The sequence below is a fragment of the Telopea speciosissima genome, chromosome 3, assembly GCF_018873765.1.
Source record: "Telopea speciosissima isolate NSW1024214 ecotype Mountain lineage chromosome 3, Tspe_v1, whole genome shotgun sequence".
NCBI lineage: Eukaryota > Viridiplantae > Streptophyta > Magnoliopsida > Proteales > Proteaceae > Telopea > Telopea speciosissima.
The window spans coordinates 15,384,547-15,399,514 of record NC_057918.1 but is presented as its reverse complement, the minus strand read 5'-3'; the positions used below and the strand labels follow the sequence as shown (position 1 = coordinate 15,399,514).

At 39.2% G+C, this 14,968-nt stretch overlaps 1 protein-coding gene across 2 annotated transcripts; it reads left to right on the top strand.

The window, feature by feature from the left end:
• Positions 1-85: 85 nt before the first annotated feature.
• LOC122653979 (subtilisin-like protease SBT6.1) lies at positions 86-13,087 on the top strand. Of its 2 annotated transcripts, none has more exons than XM_043847950.1 (10): positions 86-782; positions 992-1,120; positions 1,319-1,471; positions 3,922-4,038; positions 4,417-4,601; positions 8,566-8,829; positions 8,949-10,023; positions 11,669-12,193; positions 12,333-12,393; positions 12,472-13,087. In XM_043847950.1, the coding sequence occupies exons 1-10, from the start codon at positions 147-149 to the stop codon at positions 12,567-12,569; spliced, it is 3,243 nt and encodes a 1,080-aa protein (XP_043703885.1). In that variant the 5' UTR covers positions 86-146; the 3' UTR covers positions 12,570-13,087. The 2 variants fall into 2 exon arrangements, with proteins under 2 accessions (XP_043703885.1, XP_043703884.1); XM_043847949.1 differs by having other exon boundaries at positions 12,330-12,393.
• The last annotated feature ends 1,881 nt before the right edge of the window (positions 13,088-14,968 follow it).

Genomic DNA, 14,968 nt, shown 5'->3' with positions numbered 1-14,968 from the left:
GATTCAACGTAGAAGAAAGACCATTGATGATCCACATCAGTATCAGCAAAAATTCTCTCGATCTCTCCTCCTCCTCCTCCTCCTCCTCCGATGTCGGGGCTTTCTCGCCAAATTCCTCGAAACCTGATTCGTACTGAACGGACGCAATGAATAGACTTCGAAGTTCTTCTTCCTCATCCTCCACCTCCGCCACTAGCACCGCTACCTTGTCACTCAGACGCTCTCTCTTATTTGCCCTAGTTTCTATCACTCTTTTCTACTTCCGACCTTCCTTTCAACCCTACATTGACCTACTTAGAAGCTTCGAAGCCAAAGAAGTAACCCTAAACCTTACAGAAACGACTTCAAGATCCGACGACATTGTCCGAATCAAAGAAGAAACCTCTCGGAAGAATTACATCGTGAGGTTTCTTGAATACAAGAAAGTGGAAGAGCATCGTATCTATCTTGAAAAGAATATCCGGTTGAGCGGGTGGGAATGGATCGAAAGGAGGAACCCCGCAGCTTCGTTTCCGACCGATTTCGGTCTTGTTTCAATCAAGGACTCAGTCCGGACTGCACTGGTGGAGGAGTTTGGGAAATTGGAGTTCGTCAAGGATGTTTCGGTCGATATGAGCTATTCACGTAGCTTGTTTGTCAACGAAGGGGACAGAGTTGGAGCTTTTGTCAATGGGAAGAAGCGTCCTGGGAAGATATTCACCTCCATGTCTTTCAGTGAAGGAGGATATCATACACCACTTAGTAATTCTACGTTAAGCTGGAAACGAAAGCTCACGATGCAGGTAAGATCTCTAGCTTCTTTTTCTTCTTCTCTCTCTCAGTGGATTTTTCTAGCTACAATGCCGAAGCTGAACGTGTTACTGGTTTGTTACGTGCAGTATAAGTTGATCCACCTCTTACGCGTGGTTTTAGAACTTCAAATTAAATCGGAATGGAATTTTTATTGATATTTTATTCTTCACACCTTCTGAGCTCTGTGATCTTGTTGCAGAGGTCCCAAGTGACGTCCTTGTTCGGAGCCGAGACACTCTGGGCGAAAGGTTACACAGGTTCAAAAGTCAAAATGGCAATATTTGATACTGGCATTCGAGCAAATCATCCTCATTTCCGTAATATCAAGGTATTCTTTGTCCAAAAGAATGAATTCTATTCCTGGATGTGGTTTCTTATTCTGCTTATTTGCTAATCTAATTTTGGTGTTTGTCGTAAGATCAGTCTATGTATCTAATCTGATGTAGTCATTAAATTGTAGATATTGCAATTATTACAATAGCAAGTATGTACCTGAAAGTGGAATAAATTCTGAGTGCATTTGCAGGAGCGCACAAATTGGACAAATGAAGACACTCTAAATGATAATCTTGGACATGGGACATTTGTGGCGGGAGTTATTGCCGGTGAAGATCCAGAGTGCTTAGGTTTTGCCCCTGACGCAGAGATTTATGCATTTCGTGTGTTTACTGATGCTCAGGTAATGTATATTGAGCATTAAGAATAACTTGAAACCATTTCAAGATACAGAAATGAATATTTATTTCAACATTCAAATGCTCTCTTTTATTTCCAGTAGTTCTTGATTGATGGATAAAAGATCAAATGGATTTAGGCATTAGTTTTATTGGAAATTTAAAGCTGTATCATCAGTACATTTGTTTCCTAGTGTCTCCAAAATCACGAAGATTAAGTAGGAGGGCCCAGGACAAGAGCTGTTACGACTTGAACTGTCCCGTTGGGTTGAAGGTTCAGAGATATATCAGGTATATGAACTGTTCTGATTAGTAATTAGGGTCAAAGTAAGGAGATTGTGGTGGAGGGCCGGTTAGGAGAAGAGAGGAACTGAGGAGGTTGATAGGGGAAGGAGATGGATCCTTCGGCTCTAATACCAAATTGGTGGAGGGCTGGTTAGGAGAAAGAGGAAGCTGGGAAAAATCAGAGTTGTTGGGGGATTGAGGAGAAATCGCATAAGCAGAAGGGGGAGGGGGAGAAGAGTGCACATGCACACGGCCCTCACGCTACTCAAACCATGAACTCAATTCATTCTTCAAATCTGTCTCCAATGATGGGGAATCATATCATATATAAAGAGAAATAAAAGACTCCTAATTACTTCCAAAGAATTAGACTAACTAAGACTCCGCCTCAGGAAGCGGGGTCTCATGATCAAACCTTCGCTACTGCATAATTTCTTGGGGCCACCCACCTGAGGCTCACTAGGGCCCAGAAGCTCCCGGTTCGTGCTTGGCGCGGGGGTCATGTACGAGCCCAGGGGGGATTTAGTCGGCCTAAAATAGGATACCCCTCCTGTCTCCAAAAAAAAAAAATAGAAACTCAATAAAATTCAAATTGAAAATTTCCCTATAAGTCTTAGCTACCCCAAAATAAAGATTTCCTATCTTTCCCAAGTAATATAAATTCTAAATATCCTACTGAACCATAACATGGCTGGGACCCGATTTATCTTTGTTTGGATACTCAACTGGGTTTGGGTCGGTCCGAGGTAGTGGATATGCATCAGATTGGCTTCTGCCTTTTTCAGTGAAAATGTTGACTTGGTTTAGGGTTTTATTTCGAGTGTCTGTCTTGGGTTTGATTGGTTATTAACTTTTTCAAGATCTGAACGGAGCTTGAACTGGAAGTCTGAAAGAACAGGTTTTTTCGGCAATCCTAAAGAAATAGGGCAGAATGACTAGATTGGCTGTAGAGAATTCAATAGTTAAGTTATTTATTGATTTCTTTTCTGTTCATTAGTGGGTAAATATAGTTAAATGCGAGGCACTGGTTATTGGTTATACACTACCAGCTCATAGGGCTTGAAGTTTGTTTTTTATAGCAACCAGAAGTTAGTTTTATGGTTTGGGGTAAGAGCGCAAAAGCTGCAAAAGGTTGGGCGTTTAAAACCAAGAAAAACTGGCTTACTTCTAGGTGTACAGAATACAGATAGAGAAGGAAGATTAGGGAACAGAAGTCTGACAAATTTAACCACCTTGATCGAGAAGCACTACGTAGAGAAACTAGTCTCTTGTGCAGCTTACGTATGCTACAAGGGAAGTGATGGGTGGTTCATCCAACCCTGGTGATGAGATCTCTTTTTTGAATGTAAGTGAAATTTTATTTGAAGACTTTTGCAACTGTTATTACCACCAAAAAATTATTTTTAGTATGTATTACCTCCTATATATGGTGGTGCTTTTTAACTAAAATCCTTATTCCTAGGTTCTAAACATTAAAAATTGTCCTGCATCTTTGCATGTGCCCTCTAGTGGACGTAGTGGCCACCATGGAGCTATAATTCTCAAGCTCTTCCTAGATCTGAAAATCGAAATGCATGGTGTTTAACAACAACTTTTAAATGAAAATGAAAACTTCACTGATTCTTCCCTTAAAAAAAATTAAGTTTTGGGAACCGTTAAGATTGGGCATTGGTTGGGCGGGGGGGGGGGGGGAGGAGAAAAGAACTGTTAAATTTTTAAGAACATAACTAGCTGGGACTGTAGTTGGACTCCATTTTAAGCTGTATCAATAACTTTCCCATACAATCAAAGCTGGAATCACCGACTAAATTGTACAAGCTAATAGAAAAGCTTCTCTTTTGCGAGTGGCCCCAATGGGCTGTCTGAAAAGCCTGACAAGGTGTGGCTTGGGCAGAGACTAATGTCTTTCCCTTCATTCCAGTCTAACACTGCATGGCTAGTCCTCATTACAATTACAAAGAAACCAACCTCAAGGTAGAGGTATGAGCTTCAACCAGCCTACCTGCATTACAGACCATTTTGATGCTTGCCTTCAGAGGCTTCTCATCATTCATTTTTTTTACATATTTTCTTTTATATATATATATATTATTTTTTTTTCATTTTATATGTAGTTTAATATATAATTTGTGGTTTAGATTATGAGAAATTTGTATTCAGTGTATTGCAGGTGTCTTACACATCATGGTTCCTTGATGCATTCAACTATGCTATTGCAACCAATATGGATGTGCTGAATTTGAGTATCGGCGGTCCTGATTACTTAGATCTTCCATTTGTAGAAAAGGTGAACCTGCCCCTTTCTTGATGTGGTTTAATGAATTAATTTTCTGACTTAACTTAGTTCTCAATGGTCAATACCACAGATCCTCCAGTCTGTAATTTTGTACTTATTTATTATAAATATTATTTGATGACAATATCCTGAATCTTCTTCCTTTTCTTTTTTTTATGTATGCATCATTTCTTGCCAAAAATTGATTCATCGTGTACTAGTTCTCCTCTTACATCATTTTATCCTGTGAAATAATTGATTCCATCATATTACAAGATCTGCTTGAGCTATACATATTTTACTATTGTTGTAGCTTATCATTTGGAGAGATTGTCATGATATATGCTTTCATCTCATGGATATTTTGCATCTGGCTTAATTGTTCCCTAGGTTTGGGAGCTGACCGCAAATAACATCATAATGGTTTCAGCAATTGGCAATGATGGACCTCTGTATGGTACTCTCAACAACCCAGCAGATCAAAGTGATGTTATTGGTGTTGGGGGCATTGATTACAATGATCATATAGCTTCATTCTCGTCACGCGGAATGAGTACTTGGGAGATTCCTCATGGGTAAAGTCACTCCATTTGTTTTTAGCCATTCTTCTTTCTTCTTCTTCTTCTTGCTTTTTTTTTGGGGGGGGGGGGGGGAAGAGGGTTGCTTTGGCAATTCACCTTGGCTTGGGTTTTCATTCTACCTCAGCAATTCATGGATATTAAAATAAGGCAAAAGATTCTCTACTCTCTGCAGAGTAGAGTATTATCTACTCTGCACACCTACTTGTGCCATGTGGAGTGGTGATATGGCCTTTCAAGCGTCGGATATGTAAAAAATGTTTTGGATTAGGTTATGTGTCAAATTCAATCATATACCCTCCCATGTATGTCTATGCATCCTTATATTTTTCAGTCGTCCATGTATTGGTATGTACCCATCATGATTTTTCAAAGATTTGTTTCACCACTTGGCTAACTCCATTTGGGCTGAAACTTGACACTTGAGCAGGGACCTCAATGCTCAATGTTTACCCATTCACGAAATTGCAACCACATCTAGCTTGCCATGTGGCAGGAAATATCTGTGCAAAGTATATAATTCTCTTCTATGAGCATAATATAGATCCCTTGCCCTTAAAATAAGTAACTAAACATTTGATACTCACCTTATGTCCATGTTTGTTATTAGTTAATAGGAAATATCTAGTGAATCCAAGCATTCTTGGTAATTCTCTTAGAGTTTTTCCTATTGTTTCTGTCTTTCTTTGATTTTTTGTGTTCTAGAAGTGTATATGTTTGTCTATAATGCAGATCACATTCTTTATTAGTTAAAAAGGAAATATCTAGTGAATCCAAGCATTCTTGGTAATTCTCTTAGAGTTCTTCCTATTGTTTCTGTCTTTCTTTGATTTTTGTATTCTAGAAGTGTATATGTTTGTCTATAATGCTGATAAATCAGTAAATGTGGGCTTATTGTAGTGGAAATAATCCTTGGATTAAGTTCTACTGTTCTATGCATATTGTGCCTTTGGTCCAATAGGTTTTATTGTAATATACTATTTAATGGGCTTAAAAAATGAGTAGGAGGACAGAATACGGGATTTACTTTATTAGTAAATCTAGTTAGAGTCCCATTTCTTTTTTTATTTGTTATATTAAGTGATTTAGTTAGGCTGGAATAGGTCTCTAAGAGTCTAGCCTTATTTCAGTCTCTCTCCTTTATTTTTTTTTGGATGAATAGTCTCTCCTTTATTATTTAGGTTTCCTACTTAATTAAAGTTACCTTATCGGTTCAGAATTGATTTAGGCCTTTTATGAGTTTGAGTCTTCTATATAAGTTTGTAAGGGGTTCAGCCTTGTACACAAGTTTGAGTAATGAAAGATTGGCTTTAGCCCTTGGTTCAGTGGTGATTCAGAATGCTTCCTGCTGGTGGTGATTCCAAGGTTGGGGACATAATTGTCACGGTGTTTACGCAACCCATGGCATTGGACAGGGTCTGGACTTAAGGCGACACTAACAAGGTGTCCAAGGCACCCATCTAGGTGACCAAGACGCTTGGAAGCTTAGGCATAGCCTTGACCAATGATCAAGAACTCGGTGCCGACACTGGTTTCAACCAGCCAGAAATCGAGATTTCCCAAGTTTTGAACATAACTTGGTCGAAACCTAGTACTTTCTCCAGACCAACACGAAACATTGGTTTTGAGGCCCAGAAGTTTTTTTTGTCCCGATTCTTGTTGTCCTACTTATTTTTGACATTTTGAACCCAATCCATGCATTAGTTTCACATAGAGAACATTCAAAATAATAATTGTGGTTTTGATCCAAGTTTAATAGTGTATATTGTTCTTGGACATGGTATCTAATAAAGTTTCCAACAAATCCAAGATTGCTTAAATCTGATCTATATTGAAGGAGTTATGTTCCGGTCAAACCTTATTTGGTGTGCATGAATGCTGTCAAAATCGCTCTGAATGAAAATATTTTTGTAGATATAAAAATAAATGAATATTTTACCGCTCTTTTGGTTTTTATCAGTGTTTTACCATATTAAGATTTATAGAATTTTTAGATTTGAGAAAAACCTCAGCATTAGAAAGTGGAAAATTTCACCTATCTCCAAAAATCCAGTTTTTGTTCTTGAATTGGGGGGTTGACTTTTTATCATTTTAGAATTCGATTTTTTAACTATTTTTATTGGATTCAAATAGGGGGTATTTACTTATTTGTGAATAACATCTTAACTTAAATGATATTTGGCATAAATAAGTTCTTGTCCTGGTTTTGAGCCAGGAGTCCTCAAGTTTCGATGGGGACAAGTGAATCTATATAGGCATTCAAGTCGAAACTTACGAAATTACCGAAATATGGCCAAAACAGTGTCAAAACCATGCGAAACCTGTCGAAACCGAGCGAAACCAAGATGAATTTAAAGTCGACCCATATCTTGTCTCAGTAGGCTGTGAAACGGAGACAACTCGGTTGAAACCTGCTGTTTCAGTTTTCGACCGAGTTCTTCTTCCGTGGCCTTGACAACTATGGCTGGTGTACTAGTGGTGATTCCAGCCCTGCAGATCAGGTGGTGATTCCTAATCATATCCTTTTCTATCTTTTCTTCTCTGTTCTAAGGTCAGATCCTATTCTCTCTATCCTGCACATACTTTCCTAATCTGTTTTTCTGTTGGCTGTGTTTCTTGTTCTATAACTTCAGGTTTCAACTCAGTACATCATTATTAAACTCTATTTTCAGAATTAGTCATCAAAACCCAAGATTTTCATTGTTTTACAAGAATCCTTCTTCTAGTATATATTCTGAATTTCTGAGTCTTAGAATAAGAATCTGATATTCAAATTCTGTTTTCAGATCTGGGTGTCAGTTTCAAATCTCAATTTATTTGAAGTCTCAAAATCAGCTATTTCTACTGATTTCATGGAATCCTAATTCCAATCCAACTTGTTAATTCTCTGTTTGTATTGAAGTCTGGAGTCTGGTTTTAGATTGGTGTTCTATTGTTACTGTTGAGTCTTGTTGCAGTTCTGATCATCTTTGGCTGGTGAACTAATTCTTCTTACATCTGTTATCGATTACTTTTTTAAGATTCTGTTTCTAGAATTGTACTCTCAGCAGGATTAGACCATAACTTCAGATCTAACCATTAGATCCAAATCAAATCTTGAGAGGTTGTTCTGACCTATTCATATGGCATTCAATCAATTTATTGGCCAAATTAGACTCTTTGATGATCTTTGGATATTTGAATTTTTTCAAATCTGGTTTGTCCTTTTGATCTGCTACTGGATCTGACTGGTTTGGGGTTCACTGCATCAGTCTATTTATAAGATGAACCTTTTCATGTCCCATTTCCCAGAAGATTGTTGATAATCATCTGTATAACTTGCCTAACCGAAATAAAGCATGATTGAGTATGAATGTAGTTGCATTGTGTGCTTGATGCTTGCATTCAGAGATTTTTACAGTTAATTTCTGAATGTTGTTAGAGGAAGCAATACTTCAAGCAACTTCCAAACCACCACCACCCCCGGCGTCCCCTTTTCTTGGTTATGGGTTGGCTAATAACACCTGAGTTTTTTTGTGCATTTTGATATCCAGCGCTAATCAACTCGCTATGGGCCTCTTGCAATCCCTTAGCCACCAATCCTTCCTGCTTATCCAGGTTTTGGTTTGTTGACCCAATCTTGTATGTGTTAGACAGTCACCCATTTATCTTTAGTGCACCACCCAGTCCAACCAACCAAACACCAACTTAATTATTCAATGTGGTTTGGAGGAGTTTGGCCTTTGAGACTTTCTGAATCTGTTTTAAAGAATTTGGAGTTTGGTGCTTTTCTGATTCAGTTCAACTCTGGCCAGGAAACTCCTGCTCAGGCTGCAAGAGTGATGAGTAACCCTATAAAGACCATCAATTGAATGATACATTAATTTGCATGGTGGTGTTTGATAGATTATTGGTTCAACCCCTGTTTCTAGTGATTCTGACTAAGCACCGAGGTTTAATTGAAATGATCTTCTGCATACAGTTATGGTCGTGTGAAGCCTGATATTGTCGCATATGGGCGTGAAATTATGGGGTCTAAAATCAGCACAGGTTGTAAAAGCCTCTCAGGCACCAGTGTGGCAAGTCCAGTGGTAGCCGGTGTGGTCTGCCTGCTTGTCAGTGTCATCCCTGAGAGTGACCGAAAGGACATTCTGAACCCAGCAAGCATGAAGCAGGCACTGGTTGAAGGAGCTGCAAAGCTTTTTGGTCCTAATATGTTTGAGCAAGGTGCAGGCAGACTCAACCTGTGAGTTTTTTTTTTTAACTTACCAAGTGTCATTTACTATTTCCATGCAACAAGGTCCTGTTTCTTCTCTTGGATAAATATCAATAGAATATATTGCTAAGCTTCTTTGTATCAACCAGGTTAGAGTCGTATGAAATCCTGAAGAGCTATCAGCCGCGGGCTAGCATCTTCCCAAGTGTTCTTGATTATACAGACTACCCTTATTCCTGGCCCTTCTGTCGCCAGCCTCTCTATGCTGGTGCCATGCCTGTCATCTTCAATGCCACCATTCTTAATGGGATGGGTGTGATTGGCTATGTTGAAGGCCCACCTACATGGCACCCTTCAGAGGAGGTTGGGAATTTGCTTAACATTCACTTCACCTACTCAGAAGTCATCTGGCCCTGGACTGGTTATCTTGGATTGCATATGCAAATCAAAGATGAAGGTGCAAAGTTTTCGGGACTGATTGAAGGCAATGTGACACTCACGGTATACAGCCCATCATCTAGAGGAGAGAAAGGCCCCCGGCTGAGTAGTACTTGTGTGCTTCAGCTGAAGCTAAAAGTGATTCATACTCCTCCAAGGTCAAAACGAGTGCTGTGGGATCAATTCCACAGTATCAAATATCCTCCTGGATATATCCCAAGAGACTCTTTGGATGTTCGCAACGACATCCTTGACTGGCATGGAGACCACCTGCATACCAACTTCCATATTATGTTCAACATGTTGAGAGATGCTGGCTACCATGTTGAAATACTTGGTTCACCTCTTACGTGCTTTGATGCTCGGCAGTATGGGACACTCCTGATGGTGGATCTTGAGGATGAATACTTTGCAGAAGAGATTGAAAAGCTTAGGGATGATGTAATAAATACTGGATTGGGGCTGGCTGTGTTTGCTGAATGGTATAATGTGGACACAATGGTTAAGATGAGATTTTTTGATGATAATACAAGGAGTTGGTGGACACCTGTTACTGGCGGTGCAAATATTCCTGCATTGAATGATCTTTTGGCACCATTTGGGATTGCTTTTGGAGATAAGATCTTGAATGGTGATTTTTCTATTGATGGTGAGCAGAGTCGATACGCATCTGGAGCAAATATAGTGAAGTTTCCACGAGGTGGGTATGTGCACAGCTTTCCCTTTCTGGATACCTCAGAAAGTGGTGCGACTCAGAACTTACTGCAGACTTCTGGCATGACCAAGGTTAGCTGAGAAAGCTTCTTTGTTTATCCCTTTTGATTACTTGTAAAATTTGAAATCCTTTTCTGCTGTTAAGAAATTCTTGAAGCCAAGGAAGACCGACAGTTTTCACCCACCATTCTAGGGGTGTCAATTACAAACCCGCACCGGTAGAACCGACTATTACCGACCGATGAAAAACCGAAACCGACACGATCGATTTGTAAACATGCCGGGCTTAGGGACCGACCGATTATAATCGTTCGTTCCCGGTACATACTAAGAGACCGACGGCCGCCCTACTGTTTGGCCAAAACCTGTAACCAAATGACTTTTTTATGGTTAACATATTAAACTCTGCTGACATAATATATAAATATAGTATAATGGTTAATGGGATTGTAAGGATTGACGTGAATGTGTATTTGGCTGCCATATATTGATTTATAATATATCTTATATAGTTTATGATGATGATGTAAGATGATAAGATGGCCACTGTCATCGACAGATGTCAAAAGAAAAATACCAAAAGTAATCCACTTCTCCTTCACAAACCCTAATTTATTTCTTATACTCCAAGCCTTCACGGAATGCCTGAAATTGAAAGTCTCATGAAATTGGTGAAGGGCTGAATGCTAATGGGATGATCAGTTGTACGGCCTCAGTATCTTCAAGCTACACTCCCCACTCAAAATGTAATCCTTGGAAGCACCGGTCTCGATCTTCGTCCTCGTGAGACTGTTGTCAATCATTGGCCTTAAAATGGTTTTTACTCTGTTTTTTCACTTCAAGCTGAAGAAATCAAATTTTTATCATTTCACATTCTGCATCTTTCTACTCTTTTGCCATGGATCTCTATCCTTATGAAAATGAGAGCTCTTAATGGGAGAATCTTGCCTATCTTGATTCGCCACTGCTTCCGCTACTGTTAAAGTTTGATTTCATTTACATTTTTCTTGTTCTTTTCTTTGTCTTTATTTCTCCTTTGATGAAATCAGAAAAGCTCCAGGTCTAGAAACTCACCCGTCTTTGGAATTCTTCTACCAATCTCTGAAAATTATTATTGGAATTTAATAATCAAAGACCAAGAAAACCTCTGCCAAATCTTAATATTTGAAGTCCGATTATGGCCCGGTCGGTACCGACCGACCGAATAGTACTGTGTCCATGTCCGGCATCTAAAGCCCCGTTTACATAATCAGTCGGGAATGGTGTAACGTTTTAAACTGGGGGTGCCCAATTAGCCCGGACCGAAACCGGCCGAGACCGACCGGTTGACACCCGTACACCATTCCCCCCCCCCCCCTCCCTCTCTTTCTTTTTATTATTCCCAGCACTGGAACTTCAACTGGAACTTAATTCTGTTAATCAACATAGTTACCATAAATTAAACTGAAGAAAACTAGAAATAGAGTTCCTAGTGTACATACTACAAAGCTGTCTTGTGAGCATCATTACAAACCAATGGTGGCTTATTGCTAGAAAAATTGATAGCAAAGACATTTGTCCAATCAGTTCCTGGCAGAATGCAAAACATAATTTTGTTTCTGTGTCTACATCAGGAGCCTCTAATACATCTGAAATGTTTTCTACGTTTATACCTCCCCCTCTTCTGTTTCTATATTTCAAAACACAGCAACACTGATACTGACACCAATGAATGTAGGTGGACTCCCCCATTTTAGGCCTTGTGGAAGTGGGTGGAGGTAGTATAGCAGTATATGGAGACTCCAACTGTCTGGACAGTAGCCATATGGTGACCAACTGTTTCTGGCTTTTGCGGAAAATATTGGACTTCACTGGTAGAAATGTCAAAGATGCAGTGCTCTTCACAAACTCTGCTCGGCAGGATGTACCCCTGGTCGAGGATGACAGGCAGTTACCATCTCGCAGAACTGATGTAAACTTCTCTACTTATTCTGCAGTTGCAGGTAAGGAATTGATCTGCAGGAGTGACTCCAGGTTTGAGGTATGGGGGACTAAAGGTTATGGTCTTCAAGTGAGTGGGAGGAACAGAAAGTTGCCTGCATATCCTATTATTGATACAGGGAGAGATTTGAATTCAACCATGGAGAGCTCCAGTTTAGAATGGCCCAAATCGCGGAAGAATGAAGCAAATTTTTCGGCTAGCATTTCTGGACAAAGACATAACAGAACAATGGATCTCTTTGGATTGCTCAACAGAGATGAGGTAAGGAGTATGTGATTTGGTTGCAAGGATAATTTCCAATTCTCTTACTCTGTTATCAAGTGGTTCGAGTGTTTTACTTCTCTTGTTGATGAAGTGCTCTATTGGGCTGAGGGATCTCTTTTTTGACTGCTGCTTGCAGCTTGATATGCCAATTCTAGTTGCAAGTCAATGGTTTGTACCAGCTATTATTGCAGCATCTGGTAAGTGGACAAGAACTTTGCAACACAAATTATCTGAATTCTTATGCATTGTGATATGCTCACATCTACTGTTCTTAGGTCTTCTGCTACTTCTGAGCTTTTGGAAAATTCGTCAAAAGCGACGCCGGCGGAGGAGGGGTTCAGGCTCTGGTTCTGTCCGTTTTCCTAATCCATAATCCCAAAAGATTTCTTGGGCATTAGTACTTACCAGTAACTTCACTGTTGGTCTGGAAGTTTTTCGAGTTTCCACATCGACATTGCCCCGGAAGTTAGAAAACAACGTAGTAGAAGGCACTTCCTGTTGGCTTGCGAGGCCTGTCCCTCACAATCCTACCCAGGGGATTGGTTAGGGAAGCAAAGATCACTTCTTCTGAAGATCTCTCTGACAGAATGGCATTTGGAACCGTAAAGCATATACATTCTGCCACAATACCAATACCTAAAGGTTAAATGGAAGTCATGCTACTTCATAAGATGTCTTCCCCTCAATATCCAACAGAAAAACAGGAAATTTAACTGAAAAACAGTTACCAATACTTAAACAACGATACAGAAAATAGGAATTGACTAGACAGCTCTTTTTGTAGCTCCCATCAACAGTCATGATTTGTGGATATCATAAGATTTGTTGGTCATTGCAATTGCTATGAGGGGAGTAATTCTTTTTGAGCAAGATTCTGGTTTTTGATGATCATATACTTTTAGACTCTTTTTTGGCCTTTTGTTATTACCGATTACTCTTGGCCAAGGTTTTTACTATCTTACTGTATTTGTTGATATTAATTGATACATATCGTACATCTTAAAAAAATTATCAGCTATAATGAGTCAATACATGGTCTGATATGGTTGATACATGGTTTATAACTGTCAATATGCTCAATACATCACTTGTAAACTATAGAACATGATTTGTGATTACAAAGAAATTTTTGAGAAACCTTGTACGCCATTTTATTTATTTATTTTTAAGCAAAATCAATTCGATTCCTCCCTTCTACGGGCAAGAGTGACTTTAGTAGTGTTGATTTCATCATTATTTGGAAATTAAATAACAAGCAATCAAGGATTGAAACCAGATTTTCGCAGAAATAATTTTATCTATTTAAAGTTTGAATTTTTTGTTTAAATCTTGTTAGAGTGAAAACAACTTGAATAATTCGGTGACACTAGTGAAATGATAAATTTATCCTCGTTGAAAATTTTGCATTAAATGTCTCGTTAGATGTTGTCAATAAATAGAAGTAACATCCTGGAAATACATTGCCACATTGCCATAGTTAGGCCAGTCAAACCAACTCCCATACAAGCTCTCGAGGGTTCATTCATCCAACCATATACTAGAGCGACGGTTAAATAAGTTTTATATGCTTGAAAACTATACATTTACAAGTATCTTACGCATTTTCATATGTTTATATCATTTCCATATGTATCTTTAGCATATATTGCATTACTCTGATACAATGAGATGATACATCTCTTGATCACTCTTCCCATATCGATACCAATGATGATCAGCTGCAGATTGATGGCATCTCCCGCATGGATTGTCCTCCATGTATTTAATTCATAGATTTCTGCTGGTACCAACTGAGCCACCCGATGTCATCCTGGTGGCCACCCCCAAGTACATCATAAGTCATAGTACGGTTTTCTACTCCTGCTTGCCTAGCTAATTTATCAACTACCGACTCAATTTTCCTATAATATTTTAGGAAAAAAATTGTGTCAGGGAGTGTGGCCTATGACAGCATTCCCATGAGTCTATTTCTATCCTCCCCATATGAAAAGACACTTCTATCCTCTTGTTTTAAGCTGGGGAGAGATAGACACAAGGGAGTGTTGGCTTAGGCCACACTCCCATGCAGAAAACTACTACCCAATATTTTAACATAAACCAACACCTTTTTTCTATAATATTTTAGGGAAAAAATTCTCTCCGGGAGTGTGGCGTAGGCCACACTCCCATGAATCTATCTCTCTCCTCCCAATGTGAAAAGACACCTCTGCCCCTTTGTTTTAAGGAAGAGATAGATAGACACACGCGCCAACACTCCCGCACAGAAAACTGCTTCCCAATATTTTAATGTAAACTACTACTTTAAAAATCTTGATCAATTGATATATATCCTACAAAAAACTAAAAAGATCCCAATGTCAATATCATTGCCCACCCTCCTTAAACCAAGATACTAAAGCCTCATCATCAGATCAGACCTCTACTTATTCCTAGCCATGCTCTTTTGTGCTTTGTAAGGGGATCTCCGACATCGAACTCCTGTGTGCATCCTACAATACCATGATCCATAGAAGCCAAAAGAAGGAATCAAGAATTAAGAAATAACAAGGACATCCATCCTGCATCTCATGTGCATAGGTACAAACCACCATAAAAAATTAATATTAGCCTTTGCCCAGTCTGAGGTCCCTGGTATTCAAATAGGGTCATAATCCCGGCCCAGCTCTCTCTCTCTCTCTCTCTCTCTCACACACACACACACACACACACACACACACACACAATGATGTATACTTAACTACTGAAGTGGGCCAGCAGGAAAGTCATACCACA